Source organism: Adiantum capillus-veneris, chromosome 1 (assembly GCF_014529385.1).
Source record: "Adiantum capillus-veneris isolate H3 chromosome 1, ASM1452938v2, whole genome shotgun sequence".
NCBI classification, from domain to species: Eukaryota; Viridiplantae; Streptophyta; class Polypodiopsida; order Polypodiales; family Pteridaceae; genus Adiantum; species Adiantum capillus-veneris.
Genome location: NC_140931.1, coordinates 74,950,824 through 74,973,448, shown reverse-complemented (window position 1 = coordinate 74,973,448; position 22,625 = coordinate 74,950,824). Strand labels below are relative to the sequence as shown.

Here is a 22,625-nt window from a genome sequence, read left to right as displayed (position 1 = left end):
TCTCTCTCTCTCTCTCTCTCTCGTTCTCTCGTTGTGCAATTCTGCAGGTCGAGCTCCTCGCCATGACTCTTCTTCCCCACCGGCTACACCCCCCATAGCCCGACACCATCAATTAGCATCCTCACCCGTATGGTGTAATCTATGTCTTCATTCCCTTAAGTATAATTACCTTAAAGGAATGCTATTTTTCCCCCTCAATAAGGCGAGATTGGTAGATCTTGTCTACCCTTTCAGATATTTTGATGATATCCTTTTGATAGACTACCAAAACCTTGAATTTTTCCTATCTGATAAGAGAATTTACCCTCTTGAACTCATTATTGAAGGAAAAAGAACTATCATTGGGGTAAAGCCCCATATGGCTGGTTAGGCCAAGCGCCCACCCACTTCACTTATTCATTATGTACATAATAGAATAAGCATATTCATAATGAGTTTTTGCCCCTACAAACACAAGTTCTCCTCTTTTGTCTTCTTCACCCACACACACACACACACACGCGCGCGCTCGCGCACTTCAACTGGTATCAGAGCTCGAGGACTAGAGAGCACCATTAGAGCTCAACAAGGAAGCAGGCGGAGAGGCACCAAAAACTTTACGTTATTGCATGTCTATTTTGGTCTATCAAAAGGTTTCCATTTATACCGATTCCTTGAGAGCTTGACTTCTTTTTTGGGCTTTTCAACTTTGTAGAAGAAAGTTTTCTCAGAATCCTCATCGAATTCTCAGACTGTCTGCAGGTCGGGTAGGACAGGTTGCACATTTTGCAGATCAGATTTATCTTGGTTAGAATCAACGTTTTAGGTCCATTCCTATTTTTCCTCACCTTTTTGCATACTCTACAACTTTACATAAGGAAATTTCTACAAATTTCGCACGGTTTGGGAGATATCTACTTCAGACAGCAAGGTGGTTCACTTTTTAGGTTCTTCTGCATACAAGTCCTTTGTAGTGCAAGAGTTTTTGGCGTGTGTATATGTACGCATATGTAGACATACACTTGGAGATTGATATGCAGATAATGTATGCCCATTGTGGTGATTTAGAGTGCTTTTAGAGCTGATTTGCTCCATCCAGAGAGCTCAGATAAAGTTGGTCGTTCTCTTGTTTTGCACATTTATGGTTTGCTCTCAGTGAAGAGAGCATGGGCTGAAAATTATCAACAAATTTATATGCATAAGACGAGAAATTTTGGTGGATGTATGCACTCTTATGGAGTCTCAAGATTTGAGAGTGGATTCATCACATATTATGTGCATTGACTCGTGCAATTGAATCAATTTTGGAGAGTGTGGTGCACGGATTTGTAGAGAGTTTTGTAGGCATTTTGGCATGATTATAAACTGACTTTTCAACTGATTCGGATGCTCATTTTATGCACGTTTGGTGCATGCTTTGATTCTCGTTTGTATTGCCATGTGTATGTACATGATATGTGCTTTTTGGCAATAATATTCTTCGTTTTACAATGGCATATGTGTGCTGATTTTCAGTTGTTTTGAGCATCAATTTGTGCCACATTTTAGCTCATTTACATCTAGGTTCTTGCCAGTAATTGCCTAGCTCTTGCAGAGTGCAGTTTGATGCACTTTGTGTTTTGGATTACAAGATTGTTTTCATGTTCAGGGAGTTGAGACTGTGGGGCAACTCATGTATGCTTGAGTGCAGATTTTGCGCATGATTTTCTCATGGTTTTGAGCATGTTTATGGCATGTATGGTTATTATGGTTAGATAGTCAAAATACTGCTGAAACTTTGTCAGATTTTTTCGTACTTTTGTGAGTTCATGCGCATGGTTTGCAATCGTGTTTGATTGTGTTCGACACTTAGTGGTTGCTTTGCCATAGTGTTTTGGCATTGCATTGTGAAAGTTTTTACTCATCAGATTATGTCATTTGACATGTATGCGGTAATCTCTTCAGGAAGGAGATTGTTGACGATATTCATTACCGCATATTGCTCTTGGATTAGAGCAGGTCTTTGGCATCATTTGAGTAGTTTTGCTTACTTGTCTTGTTACATAGATCGCCATATTTTCTGGTAGTTCTCTTGGACAACTTATGCCTAATATATGCTGTATATTTGACTTTTTTGGTGTATGACCTAGCCAGGATTTAGTTATTGTCAGCTGATCAATTTGTGCATGATCTTGTTCACAGGTTATTGCCATGGATTTGGCAAGTACATCATTGTTAGAGTTTATGCTTTTCCATATGAGGTTTGACGTTCAAACTTCAAACATTGGAACATAAATATGTAAGCAAGCGTGCGAAACGACTCCAAATATAGGAAGATAAAAAACGATGAGACGTTGAAGGACCATATAGTAGAATGGTTAACGAGGGCATTAAGGGGTGATTAAGGTACAAGGGGGTGGGACACCAAACGCGTTTCGCTCATAATGAGCTCATCAGTGGTGTGGGTTTAGATACAAATGGAGGGGGTGAGCGAGGCTTTATAGAGGGGCAATTTGAGGTGGGATGTTTTTTTTTTTGGGGGCGGGGGGGGGGGGGGGGGAACGGAAGTTAATGGCAATGTACTCAAGTACATAGGGAAAGAGTAAGGGTAGATGGGGTGGTACTTGCTTTAATGGTAAGAGGTAGACAAGTTGTACCCAAAAAAGAGTTTAATTTCTTGCAGAGAATGGTGAGGGTGTGATTAGATGCCAAGAATTAAAGAGGGGGGGGGGGGGGGGGGGGGGGGGGGGGGGGGGGGGGTTGCCAAAAAATATACGGGGGAGAATTTGTTTACATTTAAGCGAGCAAGCAAACGATGTATTTGGTACGCGAAGCTTTGCAAAAAGGGAGGAAGACAGGGGATCATTGGATATGAGTTAATGAGGGTATGCCAAAACTTGGGGAGTATAGAGAGCTATCTAGGGACGGGAAAGCAATTTGTGAAGTTTTGATGGAGAAAGGAAAAATTAGGTGGGAAGAAGTTAAGCACCAGAGTGAAAGGTAGGTACCAACCACTACTTCCCCTATGAGCAAGACCATCCTAGAGGGCCGCTACATCAAAGGTTAGGGTGTTCACCGGGGTGGTGTAAGGCATGCACAAGAAGTTTATGGATGATGGGCCCCGAGGTCCAACAAATGGTGGGTCTAGGTAGGTGTGAGAGTGTGGGGTTGCACTGGCAAGCCCGAGCAATGGGGTTACTGATACAGTGAGAGGGTGATAGCCTTCTTGTGGAAGGCATAAAAGGTAGCTTGAAGGTTATGGGGGGCGTTTTCTTAAGTCAGAGTGATGGTTCCAAGAGGGAATTACGGTTCTGATAGGTGACTTTGTTGAACACATTATGCAAAAACCCTTGTGGGTAGCCTTTTGTCCTAAGGTGTTTGTAGAAGAGGCTGCGGATAATGAGGTAGCCATCGAAGGAGCTTTCCCTAATGATATATCTTTTGAGTTCATTGATGATGAAGGACACTTTTTGATGCGTAGGGTGCCAAGAGATCCAAGGGATGTAGTTATAAGCGTTTAAGGGTTTTTGGTGGCAATGGGAGTCCAACAAGCTTGAGGAGGCAAACTTGGTACCTTTATAAAATTCTATGTCGAGGATAGTGGCGTGGTAGGGAGAAATGTGGCTTGAGATTCTAATGTGTTCTTCAAGTGGTTTTCCATAATCATTCAAAAGAGAGATGAGGGAAGTCAAAGAGCCAACCCATAAACCAAAGGCATCGTCTACATAGCGTTTGAAGTAAAGAAGGTTGGGATTGTGCAAAAGAGAGGAGGAGGCTTCTAAATGGCAAAGAAAAAGGCATGCATACACTACGGAAAAAATTGGAACCCATAGCCATGCCCTTAACTTGCTTCCAAAACTTTCGTTTGAAGGTAATGTAGTGGTGCGATAAGATGAGAGCCGCCAGAGAGAGGATAAAGCGAGTTTTAGGGGGGTCAAAATGGGTAGCTATGGAGGATTTGAGGGCTAAGAGTCCTTGGTTGATAAGGATACTGGGATATAGAGCCTCAACATCAGAAGTGAAAAGGAGGGTATTGGGTGGGAGGGGGAGATTGTTAAGGTCTTGGATGAGGGTGAGAGAGTTTTTAAGATTTTGCTTATACGTGAGGAGGATAGGGAAAAGTACAAAGTGAAGCCATATGGAGGCTTTTTAAAAAATATAGCCTTTGTAGGAGCAAATAGGCCGTGTGACAAGGGAGGGTTTGTGGAGCTTTGGGATGAAGTAGATGGGGCATGGTTTAAGCTGCTTGTCAAGGGGTGAGAGGATGAAGTTACGCTCTAATGCCTGTAATACCGAAAATTGGATGGAAAGGGAGGAGAGGAGGGAGGCAATAAAGGGAAAGGGGATGGTAGAGCAAGGCTCATAAGTGGAGGTATCATTGAGGTGGGTGAGGGCATTACTTTCATACCAATCCAAGGTTAAGATGGCCAAGCCTAAGTTCTTGTCCGCGGGTTTTATCACAATTGAAGGGTCCAATTTGAGGCTACATAATGCTTGTGCAACAAAACGGGGAGGCTTTGAAGGTGGGAAGAAATTAGAGTAGAGAAGGCGGCTAAGGTTATGAAAGTTATTGTGTAAGATTAGATTGAGAGCGGGGTTTTCCAAGGGGGGTTTCCAAAAAGGATTAGGTATCTTGAAAGGGGAAGGTAGAGGGGTTGGATGATTCTTGAAAAAAAGTTTTAGGTTGAGAATTCTTGCCATGACACCATGTGCATTAAGAAGTGAAGAGGGTGAAGGATTAGGAGGGGGGGGGGATGTATTTTAAACCTAAAGCTAGGCACCGCTTTTCCGTGAGAGAGAGTACCTTAGGCGTAAGGTTGTGCACTTTAAAATTAGAAACCCCATTATCGAATGAAAAGGCTTTAAGATTACCAAAAAGGAGAAGCTTGTAGCCATGAGGGTTTGTGAGGGGTGATGAGTGCGCATGTGCGTGTACGGAGTGTGTGCAAGAGAGGGGAAGAAGAGAAATAGGAAGGGGGAGATACACAGGCAGCCACTCTGTGGGTTAGTGGAGAAGAAAGAGGAGAGTCAACTCTTCCTCTTTCTCTCCCTATATTGAATAGGGAAAATCAAGTGTACAAGGGTGGTTTCCCACGGCCACCTGGCCTACACCCCAACAACCTCCCACTTGAAGGTCATGGTGGCCAATAGTGGCATTAGTATAGTTAGTCTATACAAAATTGATGAAGCATTGCCGAGGCTTCATCCTACACCCATAAGTTCTATACAATGTGTAAATCGCTCCGAGGCTAGGCTCTTTGTGAGAGCATCTACGGGGTTGTCATCAGTGTGAACCTTGACAAGCTCGATACGCTTGCCAGCCAATGCATCTCGTATGACATGGTATCTGACCTCTATGTGTTTCGACTTTGAGTGAAACATTGGATTCTTTGCCAAAGCAATGGCACTCTGACTATCACAATGTAGTACTGGAACCTCGTGAATGCCCAAATCTCCCACTAGACGAGCCAACCATATGGCTTCCTTGCTGGCGTCAGACGTAGCAACATATTATGCCTCAGTGGTAGATGAAGACGTGCAATCTTGGAGACACGATCTCCAAGAGATAGCTGCTCCAGCAAACATGAACACATAGCCAGATGTGGATCTTCTACGATCCACGCAACCCGCATAATCCGCATCCGTGTAACCTACAATAGATGCATCACTGTTTCCGAAGCGTAAACACTTGCTAGTTGTACCTTTCAAATATCTGAGGATTTTCTTCACTGCTTTCCAATGCTTCTTGCCAAGGTTTGACATGTACCTACTAACCACTCCCACTGCATGTGCAATGTCTGGTCTTGTGGCTACCATAGCGTACATCAAACTGCCAACTGCTGAAGAATATGGTACTTTCGCCATTTCCTCTTTCTCAGCCACTGTCTTGGGAGAGTCTTCCTTGCTAAGTTTGGAGTATGCTTGCATTGGGGTACTCAATGACTTCCCCCCCTGCATACTAAAACGTTGCAAGACTTTGTGAATGTACTTTTCTTGAGATAATTCAAGAATTCCACGTTGCCTGTCTCTCTTGATATGCATACCAAGAAAGTGATTGGCATCTCCCAAATCCTTCATGGAAAACTGAGTGCTTAGCATATTTTTCAGCTGATTGATTTCATCAATTGATTTGCCTGCGATAAGCATATCATCTACATACAAGATCAAGATGATTAAAGAACCATCGTTCAACCTTTTTGTGTATAAGCAGTGGTCCTCTTGACTTCTAATGTAACCCTGAGACTGCCTGAATTTGTCGAATTTTTGATACCATTGCCTTGAACCTTGCTTGAGGCCATAGAGTGCCTTTTTAAGTCTACAAACCAATTATGTCCTCGTTGGTTTTTGGGTTTCACATACGAAGCCCTCTGGTTGTTTCATGTAGACATCTTCATCTAGATCCCCGTGAAGAAATGTTGTGTTCACATCCATTTGGACAAGTTCCATGTCCTCGATAGCAACCAAGCCAAGCACGGTGCAAAGTGTAGTCATCTTGACTACTGGAGAGAAAATCTCATCAAAATCCACACCTTTTTGCTGCTTGAAACCCTTGGCAACTAGACGAGCCTTGTATCTAGGCTCGGGAACTTCCGTTGTATACTTCTTCTTGTATACCCACTTGCAAGGTAAAGCATTTTTGCCTTTTGGTAATTCGACCAAATCCCATGTCTCATTAGCCACAATCGAATTGTATTCTGATTGCATAGCCTACTCCCATTTAACGCTATCCTCCATTTGTATAGATTCTTTGTAGCAGGTTGGCTCTCCAGTGTTAGTGACCAAAATGTGGTGTATACCCGGCTCAAACCGCTCGGGCACACGTGATACTCTCTCAGAGCGTCTCAGTGCTTGACTGTTGGACTCCGCTCTCTCCAGAGCAATAGTAGTATTTTGCACTTGAGGAGTGGGTGCAACACTACTGAACTGAGTTGGTTCGGAGGCTACATCCTCAAAACGAACACGTCTGTACTCAACATCTTTGATAGGCTTCTTGTGCATTTTTGATTCATTGAAAATCACATGTGAGCTACGAATGACTTTGTTTGATTCTGGGTGCTAGAGACGATATCCCATCTCTTCGTTTGCACCATAGCCAATAAAGATGCATTTGTGTGATCTGGGATCTAACTTCCGACGAAGTTCTTTGGGCACATGTGCATATGCCTCACATCCAAATACACGTAAATGCTCATAGCTTGGCCTTTTGCCAGTCCATAATTCCTCTAGAATTTTGAAATTCAAAGGAGAACTAGGTGACTTGTTGATGATGTGCACTGCTGTGAGAACAGCTTTCCCCCAAAACTCTGGAGTAAGCTTCGCCATAGACATCATAGAGACAACTCGCTCTTGAATCGTATGATTCATTCTTTCAGCTATCCCATTTTGTGCAGGTGTGTATGGAGCAGTAAACTGCTGCTGAATGCCTTTTCTATTGCAAAAATCCTTGAACTCTGTGGAGACGTATTCTCCACCATTGTCCGTGCGAAAAGCTTTGAGCTTTGTTGCTGATTGGTTCTCAACCATGGCGAGGAATTTTTGGAATGTCGAAAAGACTTCTTCCTTACGCTTAAGGAGATACACCCACACCTTTCTGGTAGAATCATCTATGAATGTGAGAAAGTAGTTTGCCCCCCTGAGAGTTTTATGTGTGCCATTGGACCACACAAATCACTGTGCACCAAGTCTAGAGGTTCGCCTAGTTTCTTATTCAATGGAGAAGATGTCAATCTAGTCTGTTTGCCATACAAACAATGCTCACACAATGGAAAGTCCGTGTAATCTAACACAGGTAAGTAGCCAAAACGCTGAAGTGTTTTCATTCCCTTTTGGCTAATATGCCCTAGCCGGCTATGCCACAACTCAGGAGACGGCAGCTCGGCAACATAGATAGAGTGTTCGTCGACACTCGAAACAAACAAAGAGTACAGGGATCCGTTTTTATTGCCTTTCATCATGATAAGGTTGTTCTTGCGGATCATCCAAGAACGATTACCAAAAACTATAGTGTAGCCAAGATCATCCAATTGCCCTATAGAAAGCAAGCTTTTCGTAAGCTTGGGCACATGTCTGACATTCTGCAGCACAAAAGTAGTGCCATTATGCATCTGAAGTTTCACATCACCAATGCCAATAATGTCAAGCTCATAGGAATCACCAAGCTTGACTATTCCATGCATGGATGCATAAGAGGAAAACCACTCTCTATGCGGTGTGACATGAAAACTTGCACCAGAATCAAGGATCCAATTCTGTGCATAACCCTCATCCTGTGCAACCAAAGCATCTGGAGTGAGATCTGAAGTGAAAATAAGAACATCGGAGACATCTGCTGTCACCTCGGGATGAATCTCTGTGGGCATAATGAGCATCACTGGAGGAGGAACATCCTCTACTGTAGTTGTAGGCATGGGGGACTCAACAATATTGAGCTCCTCAATCTTAACTGTACTTTTGCCTTTACCAAAATTATCCTTTTGCATGTTTTTCTGATCTCTTAGGAAACTGCGACAATCCTTTTTGTAATGACCCTTCTTGTGGCAATAGTAACACTCGACATTTTTGGCATTGCGGTCTCTACTTTGGTTCCTGTGTCTGCTAGGACTACGAGGATTCCGCTCTCTACTTTTGCTTTTGTTTTTGTTCTTGTCACAGCCTCTTGGCTTTGTTGAACTGCCAGCCATATATGCATCTCCATGACTAGCATTATCGAGAGATTTACGACGAATCTCTTCAGTGAGCAACGCATCTGTGACAACATTGAATTCTAACTTGCCATTTGGAGCCGAATTGCTAATGGCTGTGCAAAATATATCCCATGAACTGGGTAGAGAGCATAATAAGAAGATAGACTTGAGTTCATCGTCAAACTCCTTAAAGCCCTGAGATGTCAGCTGTCTGTTGTAATGACTGCCAAATCGCCTGTGAAAGCGCTGTGTCTGGTAACCTGGAGAATCTGTGAGTGAATGGGCTGAAAAACCCCCTGTAACCTGTAACCTGCGTGTCGGTGTCGCTATGTGCCGATTTCTGCCGCTGGGCAGAAATATGCTAGTCGAATAGCCGCCAAAGGTGTCGTATCCGTAAACTGTGTCGTACAGGGCGATCGATGCGCTCGGTGCCGATGCCGGGTGTCACTCCTCTATGATAGAGGTACCTCACCCGCGCATGTCGCAAGCACGGTCGTCGATCGCGGGAACACGCTCGTGTGGGAAAACGCCCGGTGTTTGGGTCGGATGTCGGAATCCACGGGTAAGGAAAGGTGTCGGTGCCGTGTCGCAAGAGCGGTGCGATGTCCAGTCGTAGAGGTAAGTTGTTTGAAATCTGAGTCAATGTTGAGCCATCTATGCTGGGCTCGCTGAAGCGGGGAGTCTAATGCCGATCTCAAAGACCGCGAACCGGAGAGTTGTCTAATCTCTCTCTCTCTCACTCTCTCACCCTCTAGCCGAGGCCTAGGATCACTAGACGCCACTGATGACTAAGATGATGCCGATGTCAAGGTTGCCAGAAAACCTGCTTGCTCTCTCTCACTCCCTTTCTCTCACGTTCCTTGAGAGGCATGTGTGAGCTCGGGGTGTGGAGGGCTAGATGGTGGGAACGAGGTTTTGCACACACTAAGTGTGTAATCAAAGTTTTTTTAAAAATTGATTTTTACAGCATTCGGCCTGCAGAGTTTTGACGACATCTGGGTGTGGGTGTGTGTGCTCTTGCTTGCGACTCCTGCTTCAATCACCTTCTCTGACCTGCCGACACCTGCCTCCACCCCAATCAAGTCCTCTGTACTGCTGTGCGTCATCACCTTCTGAGGCATCAAGGCATTGTGTGCTCCTCACGGTGCAGTCACGTCATCATCTGTGCTAAACCCTGCGCACCATGGACTGCTGCTATGCCACTCACACACTCTCTCTCCTATGAGCTTCCAACTCACTGTAGTCCTGTCCGATAATGCCTCCTCTGTCTCGATTTCCTGCACATTGCCCGCTTGTACAATTCTCCTGTTGTGCTGCCGACAGATCCGATTTGTTGAGTACAAGGGAATTTCACTTGCTCGATTGGCTTCGATTCCAAGCTCTATTTTTCTGCCTGCTGCCTGATGTTGCCGATTTCTCTGCACTCAACTGAGGGTCTCACTGTGGATTTCTTGCTCCTCGAGTCTACTGCAGCTTGGTCGACCCCTTTCAACCTTGTTGTGGCTCCCCAATTGCTACTGCAATCCCGCAATTGCCTACTGTTCGGCTTCGCGTCTTGCTCGATTTGTCTTTCTTCAATAGCTCTCTACACACAGTGTGTGTGTGTGTGTGTATGTGTGTGTGTGTGTGTGTGTTCGGATTCGGACTGCCCGCCAGCTGCAAATCCAAATTTTTGCTCGATTCCAAACTTTGCATCTCTTGCACTCGATTCAGCTGGTGCCTATTCTGCCAGCTTGATCAATGCTTGCTAGTACCTCAGAGCTCGCCTTTGGCTTCCCTTTCCTTTGCTTGGTTTCGAGCTGTTGCTCGACCTGCTTGCCGACTTCACTTCCCCCAATATCAATGGCCAATTGATGAGAGTGTGCAAGCCTCTATTCGTGCGCCGAGCGTTCGAGCTCCAAGACCTCTTGCCGATCCGCCTCCGATGCGCTCCGATCCGGCTTCCACCTTGCTAGATCTTCCACCGCCGAGCTCAAGTACGAGTTTCGACCTCCGCCATAGCTAGCGAGCTCCGTTGCTTTCGAGTCGATCGTCGGAGAGTGGTTGCACGGGTGGTTCTCCGTCGTAGCTCTGATACCAATTGATGAGTGCGCGTGTGCGTGTACGGAGTGTGTGCAAGAGAGGGGAAGAAGAGAAATAGGAAGGGGGAGATACATAGGCAGCCATTGTGTGGGTTAGTGGAGAAGAAAGAGGAGAGTCAACTCTTCCTCTTTCTCTCCCTATATTGAATAGGGAAAATCAAGTGTACAAGGGTGGTTTCCCACGGCCACCTGGCCTACACCCCAACAAGGGGTAGCCAAAACTTTCTTCTCACTTGTCCTTTGAAGGTTGGGGGCTCGAGGTATTCTTTGTCAAAAGGTCTTGTAGAGGCGGTGTTGGAGATCCAAAGGTTAGGGAGGAAGGGGGGCTTGGAGAAGGAAAGATGAACTCATGTATTGGGGTGTTGTAACCCTAGTTCCTCCTCCCTTTCACTTTTCCCGAGTACTTTGAATTGTAGTGGGAGGTGTGATGGAATAGGGCCTCATCTCCACATCACACCTCCCACTACAATTCAAAGCACTCGGGAAAAGTGAAAGGGAGGAGGGACTAGGGCTACAACACCCCACTACATGGGCTCATCTTTCCTTCTCCAAGCCCCCCCTCCTCCCTAACCTTTAGATCTCCAACACCACCTCTACAAGACCTTTTGACAAAGAATACCTCGAGCCCCCAACCTTCAAAGGACGAGTGAGAAGAAAGTTTTGGCTACCCCTCACAAACCCTCATGGCTACAAGCTTCTCCTTTTTGGTAATCTTAAAGCCTTTTCATTTGATAATGGGGTTTCTAATTTTAAAGTGCACAACCTTACGCCTAAGGTACTCTCTCTCACGGAAAATCCGTGTCTAGCTTTAGGTTTAAAATACATCCCCCCCCTCCTCCTAATCCTTCACCCTCTTCACTTCTTACCTTCACCCTCTTCACTTATTAATGCACATGGCGTCATGGCAAGAATTCTCAACCTAAAACTTTTTTTCAAGAATCATCCAACCCCTCTACCTTCCCCTTTCAAGATACCTAATCCTTTTTGGAAACCCCCCTTGGAAAACCCCGCTCTCAATCTAATCTTCAACAATACTTTCATAACCTTAGCCGCCTTCTCTACTCTAATTTCTTCCCACCTTCAAAGCCTCTCCGTTTTTTCGCACAAGCCTTATGTAGCCTCAAATTGGACCCTTCAATTGTGATAAAACCCGCGGACAAGAACTTAGGCTTGGCCATCTTCCCCTTGGATTGGTATGAAAGTAATGCCCTCACCCACCTCAATGATACCTCCACTTATGAGCCTTGCTCTACCATCCCCTTTCCCTTTATTGCCTCCCTCCTCTCCTCCCTTTCCATCCAATTTTCGGCATTACCGGCATTAGAGCGTAACTTCATCCTCTCACCCCTTGACAAGCAGCTTAAACCATGCCCCATCTACTTCATCCCAAAGCTCCACAAACCCTCCCTTGTCACACGGCCTATTTGCTCCTACAAAGGCTATATTTTTAAAAAGCCTCCATATGGCTTCACTTTGTACTTTTCCCTATCCTCCTCACGTATAAGCAAAATCTTAAAAACTCTCTCACCCTCATCCAAGACCTTAACAATCTCCCCCTCCCACCCAATACCCTCCTTTTCACTTTTGATGTTGAGGCTCTATATCCCAGTATCCTTATCAACCAAGGACTCTTAGCCCTCAAAGCCTCCATAGCTACCCATTTTGACCCCCCTAAAACTCGCTTTATCCTCTCTCTGGCTGTTCTCATCTTATCGCACCACTACATTACCTTCAAAGGAAAGTTTTGGAAGCAAGTTAAGGGCACGGCTATGGGTTTCAATTTTTCCGTAGTGTATGCATCCTTTTTCTTTGCCATGTAGAAGCCTCTTCCTCTCTTTTGCACAATCCCAACCTTCTTTACTTCAAACGCTATGTAGATGATGCCTTTGGTTTATGGGTTGGCTCTTTGACTTCCCTCATCTCTCTTTTGAATGATTATGGGAAACCACTTGAAGAACACATTAGAATCTCAAGCCACATTTCTCCCTACCACGCCACTATCCTCGACATAGAATTTTATAAAGGTGCTAAGTTTGCCTCCTCAAGCCTGTTGGACTCCCATTGCCACCAAAAACCCTTAAACGCTTATAACTACATCCCTTGGATCTCTTGGCACCCTACGCATCAAAAAGTGTCCTTCATCATCAATGAACTCAAAAGATATATCATTAGGGAAAGATCCTTCGATGGCTACCTCATTATCCGCAGCCTCTTCTACAAACGCCTTAGGAAAAAAGGCTACCCACAAGGGTTTTTGCATAATGTGTTCAACAAAGTCACCTATCAGAACCGTACTTCCCTCTTGGAACCATCACTCTGACTTAAGAAAATGCCCCCCATAACCTTCAAGCTACCTTTTACGCCTTCCAAAAGAAGGCTATCACCCTCTCACTGTATCAGTAACCCCATTGCTCGGGCTTGCCAGTGCAACCCCACACTCTCACACCTACCTAGACCCACCATTTGTTGGACCTTGGGGCCCATCATCCATAAACTTCTTGTGCATGCCTTACACCACCCCGGTGAACACCCTAACCTTTGATGTAGCGGCCCTCTAGGATGGTCTTGCTCATAGGGGAAGTAGTGGTTGGTACCTACCTTCCACTCTGTCGCTTAACTTCTTCCCACGTAATTTTGCCTTTCTCCATCAAATCCTGACAAATTGCTTTCCCCTCCCTAGTATAGCTCTCTATACTCCCCAAAGTTTTGGCATACCCTCATTAACTCATATCCAATGATCCCCTGTCTTCCTCCCTTTTTGCAAAGTTTTGCGTACCAAATACTTCGTTTGCTTGCTCGCTTAAATGAAAAAAATTTCTCCCCCCTACATTTTTTGGCATCAAATCACCCCCCTCCCCCCCCCCTTTTAATTTTTGGCATCTAATCACACCCTCACCATTCTCTGCAAGAAATTAAACTCTTTTTTGGGTAAAACTTGTCTACCTCTTACCATTAAAGCAAGTACCACCCCTTCTACCCTTACTCTTTTCCTATGTACTTGAGTACATTGCCATTAACTTCCCTTCCCCCCCCCCCCCCCCCCCCCCCCCCCCCCCCCCCCCCAAAAAAAAACATCCCACCTCAAATTGCCCCTCTATAAAGCCTCGCTCACCCCCTCCTTCTGTATCTAAACCCACACCACTGATGAGCTCATTATGAGCGAAATGCGTTTGGTGTTCCACCCCTTTGTACCTTAATCATCCCTTAATGCCCTCGTTAACCATTCTACTATATGGTCCTTCAACGTCTCATCGTTTTTTATCTTCCTATATTTGGAGTCGTTTCGCACGCTTGCTTACGTTTTTATGTTGCAATTTATTCTTGAATATATAAGCGATGCACACTCCGCGTTTTTTTCTCCCTCTCCCTCCCTCTCTCCCCCTCTCTAGGGTGGCTTACTCTGCCTTTATCTTTAAGTCCTCTTAGTCCACCCTCTCCTTTGCTAGGGTTCTCCCCCGTCACTCCATGTGACTGTCTCTCTTCCGGTCAAGGACTTGACAAGGCTTTCAAACTTGGAATTTGCCTCTTCCTTTTCAATTCACCTTATAATATTAAAAGCTCCCTTCTTTTGAGGCACCTTAAAAAATCGCACGCTCTCTGGTCAAATTCTTACACCACTAAAGTCCCTAACCTTTACCTCGCCCCACTGTATCCGCTTCCCTGTTCCCCGCCATGGCTCCTTCTCTGCTTGCCCTCGGCCTTCCTTAACGACCTGCTCAACTTTCTCCTGCCTCGCACCTTCCTCTCTACGCCTTTTCCACCATGCCTCACCACGCTAAGGTGCCATGTCTGCCAGCGCTACCCCTTGAGCAGGCCATTCAGTAAGAGGCAGCTGCATTCGTTTCCTGCTCCTCTGTCTCACCACGCTAAGGCGCCTTTTTTGCCATCACTGCCCCTTGAGCAAGCCAATCATTAAGAGGTAGGCCCGTCCGTTGCCTTCTCCTCTGCATCTGCACAACCGGAGCTGCAGGAGCGTCAGGAGCTTGCCGCATCACCTGCGCCACACCCCCCATACTTGGTCGAGTTCCCTCCTCACGATACTCAGCCCCCTGCTTTGTTGGCCCACCTCCGTCATCCTGCTGAAAATGATTGCCATCGTTACTCGGCTCTACCTTCCTGCACAGCTTGTGAGGCCATGCAATTTCAGCATCTAGCCTCTTTAGCCGAAACCTCGTGCACACTTCTGTGTCCCCAGCCTGCCGCTTCAACAGGTGGCGTTGCAAGATGCAGCATCTTCATCAAATACCGACTATTGAAGCCACTTCAACTTGTAACTCCTTTGGGTCTGGCTTTAACGACTGGTTGGTTTAGCCTGCTAACACCTAACTTAACCTGGAACTGTTCTATAACTTTTGAACTGTCTTCTCACTCACAAACTTCTCTATGGCACCTCCAACAAGTTAAGCTCTAAATTCATTTCCTGATTTTTGGATGGTTAATTGGGTTAATTGGGTTGTAGTGTTGAATTTTTACCAAGGCAACACGAAGTGGTATTTGTAGGCAACACCCTCCACACTTTTGCACGAAGGGGAGTTTGGACTCAAACTCAAACCCTTGCCATGGATAACCATGGGGCCCAACAAATAACTCCTACAACCCTTGCTTTGGATACGACTCCAACGGTCTTGGCGGCACCACCTCTCCCCGGCTTCGTCTCGGCCACCACCATCCTCTTGGCAGAATCCTCATCAACTCTTGTGCCACCAACGCACTCTCCCACAACTAACATGGCCTCGCTACCCAGGAACCCGCATGCTTTGGATCACTACGAGCACATCACGGAGGAGTTGGAAAAGCTCCCCGAAGATTCCTTCGACTTCTCTTCAGTCCTTGCCAAAAATGGCTTGGACCACAACCATTTGAATGCAACTTTGTCCCCCACCTTAGCCATTCCCTGGGTTGTCAAAAAACCTTTGGATAACCACAAGAAGGTTTCTACTTCATCCTACCTCCCCACCATTTCGGCAACCCCACCACAACTCAAGAAACCTGTTGATTTCGAGGTAATTCTCTCCAATTCCATCTTAGAATTCAAGAAACTACATGGCAAGCTAGGAAGATCTAAAGGTTTCCTTGCACAACTCAACGAGTTAATCCGTAACCAAAAATCTCCCAAAAGCCTTTGTATCAAACCTCCAAAGCTTACCATTGATGATTCCCAAGCCCAAGCTCTTCTCAATGCCAAGCTCGCTTCACTCACCATACAATTTCAACTTAATTCCACGCAAGCTCTTATCCAAGCACAAACTTCACTCATAAATAACCTCCAATCTTATTTGGATGGGTACCACTCTCTTGTTGAAGAGCGCTTCAATGATCTCAACAATAGGTTGCTCTTGATTTCCATCCCCCTATTGTCAAAAGAAGATTGGAATCTCAAGCTTACAGAATGGAAAACCTACTCTCTCAACCTCTTCCTCTTCGAAATCCAAACTTACATTTTGAATGCCCATCTTAATGCTACAAAGGAGGAAGATGCCGTACATGCACGTAAAAGATCCATCAATGCCTTGGAAGATAAGTCCTTTCTTTCCCTAAAGAGCAAACTATAAAAGAGCTTGTGGAGCAAGTGGTAACGGAGCACTTAAGTTCAAGTCACACTAAACCACGCTTTCCCTCCCCCTCTTTACCAAGCAAGCCCTATCCCCCTCCCAAAAAAGCTTTCTTATCTCCACATAGAACCTTCTACACCCTCCCAAAAAACCCTTCCAATCCCCTAGACCCTATACCCACCCCACCCCCTCCCCATCAAAACATCAATCCATAGCTTCTAAACCATCTCAATCCTCAGCTATAAACGACCTTTAGAATCTCCCCACAAAGACTCTCCTCCTTGCAAGAAAAAACCCAACTACGTCCACAACCTCAACACACCTATCAATCCTGCCTACCCTCTTAAACCTCGTAGCCCCCAACACCCCACCACTTCCCGCCCCGCTCTACCATCGGTTTCCTCCTCCTCCCTCAAGAAAGCCTCATCTCCACATCACACCTCCCACTACAATTGAGAGCACCATTAGAGCTCAACAAGGAAGCAGACGGAGAGGCAACAAAAACTTTACGTTTTTGCATGTCTATTTTTCTCTATCAAAAGGTTTCCATTCATACCGATTCCTTGAGAGATTGACCTCTTTTTTGTGCTCTTCAACTTTGTAGAAGAAAGTTTTCTCAGGATCCTCATTGAATTTTCAGACTATCTGCAGGTCGGGTAGGACAGGTTGCACATTTTACATATCAGATTTATCTTGGATAGAATCAACATTCTAGGTACATTCCTACTTTTCCTCACCTTTTTGCATACTCTACAACTTCACAGAAGGAAATTTCTACAAATTCCGCACGGTTTGGGAGATATCTACTTCAGACAGCAAGGTGGTTCACTTTTTAGGTTCTTCTGCATACAAGTCCTTTGCAGTGCAAGAGTTTTTGGCGGTGTATATGTACGCATATGTAGACATACACTTGGAGATTGATATGCAGATAATGTATGCCCATTGTGGTGATTTAGAGTGCTTTTAGAGCTGATTTGCTCCATCCAAAGAGCTCAGATAGAGTTTGGTCGTTCTCTTGTTTTGCACATTTATGGTTTGCTCTCAGTGAAGAGAGCATGGGCTGAAAATTATCAGCAAATTTATGTGCATAAGACGAGAAATTTTGGTGGATGTATGCACTCTTATGGAGTCTCAAGATTTGAGAGTGGATTCATCACATATTATGTGCATTGACTCGTGCAATTGAATCAATTTCGGAGAGTGTGGTGCACGGATTTGTAGAGAGTTTTGCAGGCATTGTGGCATGATTATAAACTGACTTTTCAACTGATTCGGATGCTCATTTTATGCACGTTTGGTGCATGCTTTGATTCTCGTTTGTATTGCCATGTGTATGTACATGATATGTGCTTTTTGGCAATAATATTCTTCGTTTTACAATGGCATATGTGTGCTGATTTTCAGTTGTTTTGAGCATCAATTTGTGCCACATTTTAGCTCATTTACATCTAGGTTCTTGCCAGTAATTGCCTAGCTCTTGCAGAGTGCAGTTTGATGCACTTTGTGTTTTGGATTACAAGATTGTTTTCATGTTCAAGGAGTTGAGACTTTGGGGCAACTCATGTATGCTTGAGTGCAGATTTTGCGCATGATTTTCTCATGGTTTTGAGCATGTTTATGGCATGTATGGTTATTATGGTTAGATAGTCAAAATACTGCTGAAACTTTGTCAGATTTTTTTGTACTTTTGTGAGTTCATGCTCATGGTTTGCAATCGTGTTTGATTGTGCTCGACACTTAGTGGTTGCTTTGCCATAGTGTTTTGGCATTGCATTGTGAAAGTGTTTACTCATCGGATTATGTCATTTGACATGTATGCGGTAATCTCTTCAGGAAGGAGATTGTTGACGATATTCATTACCGCATATTGCTCTTGGATTAGAGCAGGTCTTTGGCATCATTTGAGTAGTTTTGCTTACTTGTCTTGTTACATTGATCGCCATATTTTCTGGTAGTTCTCTTGGAAAACTTATGCCTAATATATGCTGTATATTTGACTTTTTTGGTGTATGAGCTAGCCAGGCTTTGGCTATTGTTAGCTGATCAATTTGTGCTTGATCTTGTTCACAGGTTATTGCCATGGATTTGTCAAGTACATCATTGTTAGAGTTTATGCTTTTCCATATGAGGTTTGACGTTCAAACTTCAAACATTGGAAATAGGTATGCATGATGCATTGACTCAGTTGGGCCAAGTGTTTCCATTGTAGGGCATGGATGCTAGGCCAGAGTCTATGAGACTGATGATGAGTGAGAGGACTTGGATGAGCTTGCACGTTTGATGATCATGTTACACCTTGGTGAGTCTGTCTATTGCATTGATTTGGATGCATGTACAACTAGAGATTTATGGTAGAGATTGTGCAATGCTTTTGGCACAAATGAGTCTAGAGAGATGCCTATAGTCAGAGGACAATCTTGTAGACACAAAGATGTTGTGTGCTCGCATTGTGGTCATACAGGGCATGTAGATAGGCGTTGTTTTTTATGGATGAGACAGTGTAGGAGACAACACAGGTTAGATGTTATTACTTTGGTTGATGTGGGAGTTGATGTAGCGTATGTGGCTACGCATGATAGAGATGTCGACTTTGCTTACATGTTTAATCCTGACTTTCTTATGTCGGGTTTTGATGACACATTACCTTCGCATTGGATAGTAGATGTGAGTGCGAGATTTCACGTCAGGCCGAGTCGTGAGTGGTTTAGCACATATGCTAGTGGTATGCTTGGACATGCGTGTCTAGCTGATGGTTTAGTACATGACATAGTTGGTGTAGGAGATGTCAGATTGTCATTGTCGAGTGGTGCATCATACGTGCTGCGAGATGTACGCCATGTGCCAGGTTTGACGTAGAGCTTGATGTGAGTCAGTTACGAGACAACGGATGCTAGGTAGTGTTGAATGAGCACTATTTCAGATTGCAGTGTGGACAAACATTTCTCTCGACACACAGGGTTCATGATAGATAGATGCTTTTGGTATGCATGTGACATGGGATGGACACAAGGATGGATTCTAGGGATCGGAGTTTGGGTGTCATGATGATTGCCATGAGTGGAGTTGTGAGCTAGATTTGATTGAGATGGTCAGATTGGCAGAGATTGTCAAGATTGCATCAGCATATTCGAAAGTCTCATGTTCGAGATATTGATCTTGAGACCCGAGCTTGCATTTGTAGTAGGTGCATTTGCAATGGGAGTAGTCAATAGTGCAGTGGCTGACATTGTCCTTGAGCATAGGCGCACTTTGCAACGTATGGTGAGATACCTGCGGGATGTGTGCAGCTTTGGTGAGGAGTATGTGGTCGATCGCTCTATACTTCCTCTATAATTAGAGTTGGATGTACACAAATTTAGTGAGCCAGTGGGCATTGACTGAGGTCATACTTGTGATGGCCTTGTACAAGCTCTGTATGGAATTATTTTGTTCTCTCCCGCACGGCCACATTGGCCTTTACGTAGGAGGTTGTTGGGGTAAAACCCCTGGTGGCCGGTTAGGCCAGTGAACACTTCACTTGTTCATTATGTACATAATATAATAAGGGGGATTCACATATTCATAGTGAGTTTTAGCCCCTGAAAACACAAGGTCTCCTCTTCTTCTCTCTTGTTCATTGCTACATGCACACACACATACACACACACACACACACACACACACACACACACACACACACACACACACACACACACACACACACACACACACACACACACACACACACACACACACACACACACACACACACACACACACACATGCTCTCACTCACGTACTTTAGCTCTTGATACTCCTTTTCTTAACCTCCTGTTGTCCATTCAATAAGGGATGCTCTTTAAATACCTAGCCAAAAAAGAAGAACTTTTACCTTGTGTGCCTATCAGATACATTCATAAAGCTAGCAATAGGCCTAACAATTGGGCCCATAAGGTATTCCTCTCCCAATTGAAACCTATCCTCTTTTGCAATAGCAGTCCCAAAATGGAATGAGCTCGATGTGTTCAAACAGTTATGCCAGATTAGTACTTAGAACTAGAGATGTAAGATTTAGAGAATTCAAGTAGCACTTCAGACTACTAGAAGACAAACTGAAAATGAAATGACAAGACACTGGAACTAAGACTGAAACTAGGATTGCATTCATAATAACTATTGTGCAACCAGTGAGCATTAAGTATTCAAGTAAATGGCTTTGGGATTACAGAAAGAGAGAGAGTGCAATAGATACTTACAAAGTGGTACAAAGATCACGGGAGTGTAAAGGGTCTAAGAGTACAAGTATCTCGGAATCTAGGCATCTAAAGATTCCCCAAAAAGAAATAGTGGGTTCTATTTATAGGCTGTTGGGGATTGACTGTGCACTATCATTTAATGTGGTGATTCATTGGTTTTACTGCTTTTGGAAACTTTAGTTGTCCACCAGTCCTTCTAGGGGTAGTTCCCACCTTCTACAGTCCTCCTCTCCTTTCTTGAATTTTGGTATATACCAAAATTTCCAGAAAACGATTCCCATACTATTTTCCAATTGCCCAATAATGGTTCCAATAAGGGTTCCCAGATACTTGTTGTATCTCTTGTGTTTGGGCATCCAGTTCTCCTATGTCAGCATAAGACTCCAAAGGTGCCCGCTCTGAAACCATCGGATCTACTTCATCTTGCAAAGGGCCAATAGTAGAACACCAATTAAGTCACCGAGTGTCTGTCCAAGAAACCCTCTTCTTGTTAAGTGCCTTCTTCCTCTTGGATGGTGTTTGGGATGCCTTTGAGGTAGTGGGTCCAGCATTTTCCTTCTAAACAGTGACTCTTGCTCCAGCTGGTCCATCCTGACAATTGTCATTTCCACTTCATAGGGTGTCATACCATCCCAAGTCTTGGTGTCAGCATTATACAGAGTGTGTTTGCCTCTTGTCAGGCGAGTCCTGGCCAGTTTGTGACAATAGGAAGCAGTGTGCATCCATCCCTAAGGCCATGGTTGGTGGCACTCAATGCGAGCTTCAAACAAGATCTCAGCCATTTCTCTAAATTGAGGTTCAAAGCTTGCCTAACTAGCCACTTCTTTCTCTAGAATTTTACAGGCCTCAATTGTCAGCCGCAACAGTTGGTTTGTGATCCAAATGAGCCTTTTGAGTTGCACTTTCCATTGGCCCATTAAAAGTTGAAATTTACAGAGGTCACCCAGTACTTCATTGACAACAGTCTTGTGAAGTGCATCTTGCAGTACTTTATTCCATGCTTGCCATTCCATAGTATCCTCCTCATACCAGGTTCTGAGCCCATCTACTATCTGACGATATCTTTGTTGATCAGATGGCTCAGCATGAGGTGGATAGAGAGCTAGAAAGAAGTGAGGCAATTCAACTTCTTTGACTGGGATGGCATAAAATAGTGCTGGAGAATCAAGAACAAACTCTAGGAAATTCAAAACCATCTGATTCTCCTACTGCATCATTTTTTGCTTAACCTTTACTAAGTGCAAAAGGGTCTTGAGGTGTGTTTCACGTTCCCACAGAATCATTCTATTTTTGGGTCCTTTACTGCTAGCTTTATTGCTCTCTGATAAGGCCTTGACCCTCACATCCAGAACACCCCTCTAACTTTGCATCTGTACGAGCATCTCCTTCAGTTTTGCTGTCGAATATTAGTCATGCATTTGTAGGTTGGTTTGTTACCTCAGCAACATTTCCACTTAAAGCCCGAGTGACTTGAGGTCTGGTGTGGTAAAGTATTTAACCATTGGATTAATTGCTCTGTCATCATTGGTAAGGTCGGAATTATTTCTAGTACTTGGACACATGCAAAATGTGCAGGTAACTAAAAAGCTGCCTGGTTGTGATAACTAGTTGATTTCCAGTCTGCAAACAACCATCCGTCTTGCTCCCACATAAAGCATCTGAAATCTTTCCAGATCCGATAGACTAAGTAATCATCTAGAAAGTGCTCGATCTAAAGATTTTTTTCTCTTCGCAGACTTTTGCTTAATGCCTTTATTCTGACTATGATCTCCTTGGCCCTCCTGTCCTCCAATCAGTTGAGGTAGATTCTGAGTGTCTCTAGCTGGTGGGTTATGGTCTTCAGCTGGCTTACCTAAAGCCTAATCTAGAGGTGTGCTCCCAATTGTTGATCCCTCGATAGTTGAACCAGTAGTATGACCACATGTTCCATCCACATCATCATTCGATTTCTTATGGGTTTGCTGGTCCTGATCCTAAGTCTTATCCTCATCATTATCTTCCTCATAATCCTCATCCTGGTATTGTTGATTGTCTATATATTCCGTGATGGCTTCATTGACCAGTGTTGTATTGTATTGACCTGCTTTCTTCCTGAGCTCATAATGAACTGTCTCA

At 44.4% G+C, this 22,625-nt stretch overlaps 1 protein-coding gene across 1 annotated transcript; it reads left to right on the top strand.

The window, feature by feature from the left end:
* The first annotated feature begins 15,282 nt into the window (after positions 1-15,282).
* On the top strand, positions 15,283-16,275 carry LOC147464983 (uncharacterized). Its single transcript, XM_086526227.1, has one exon. It carries the CDS (start codon positions 15,283-15,285, stop codon positions 16,273-16,275), a length of 993 nt encoding a protein of 330 aa, XP_086382353.1.
* The last annotated feature ends 6,350 nt before the right edge of the window (positions 16,276-22,625 follow it).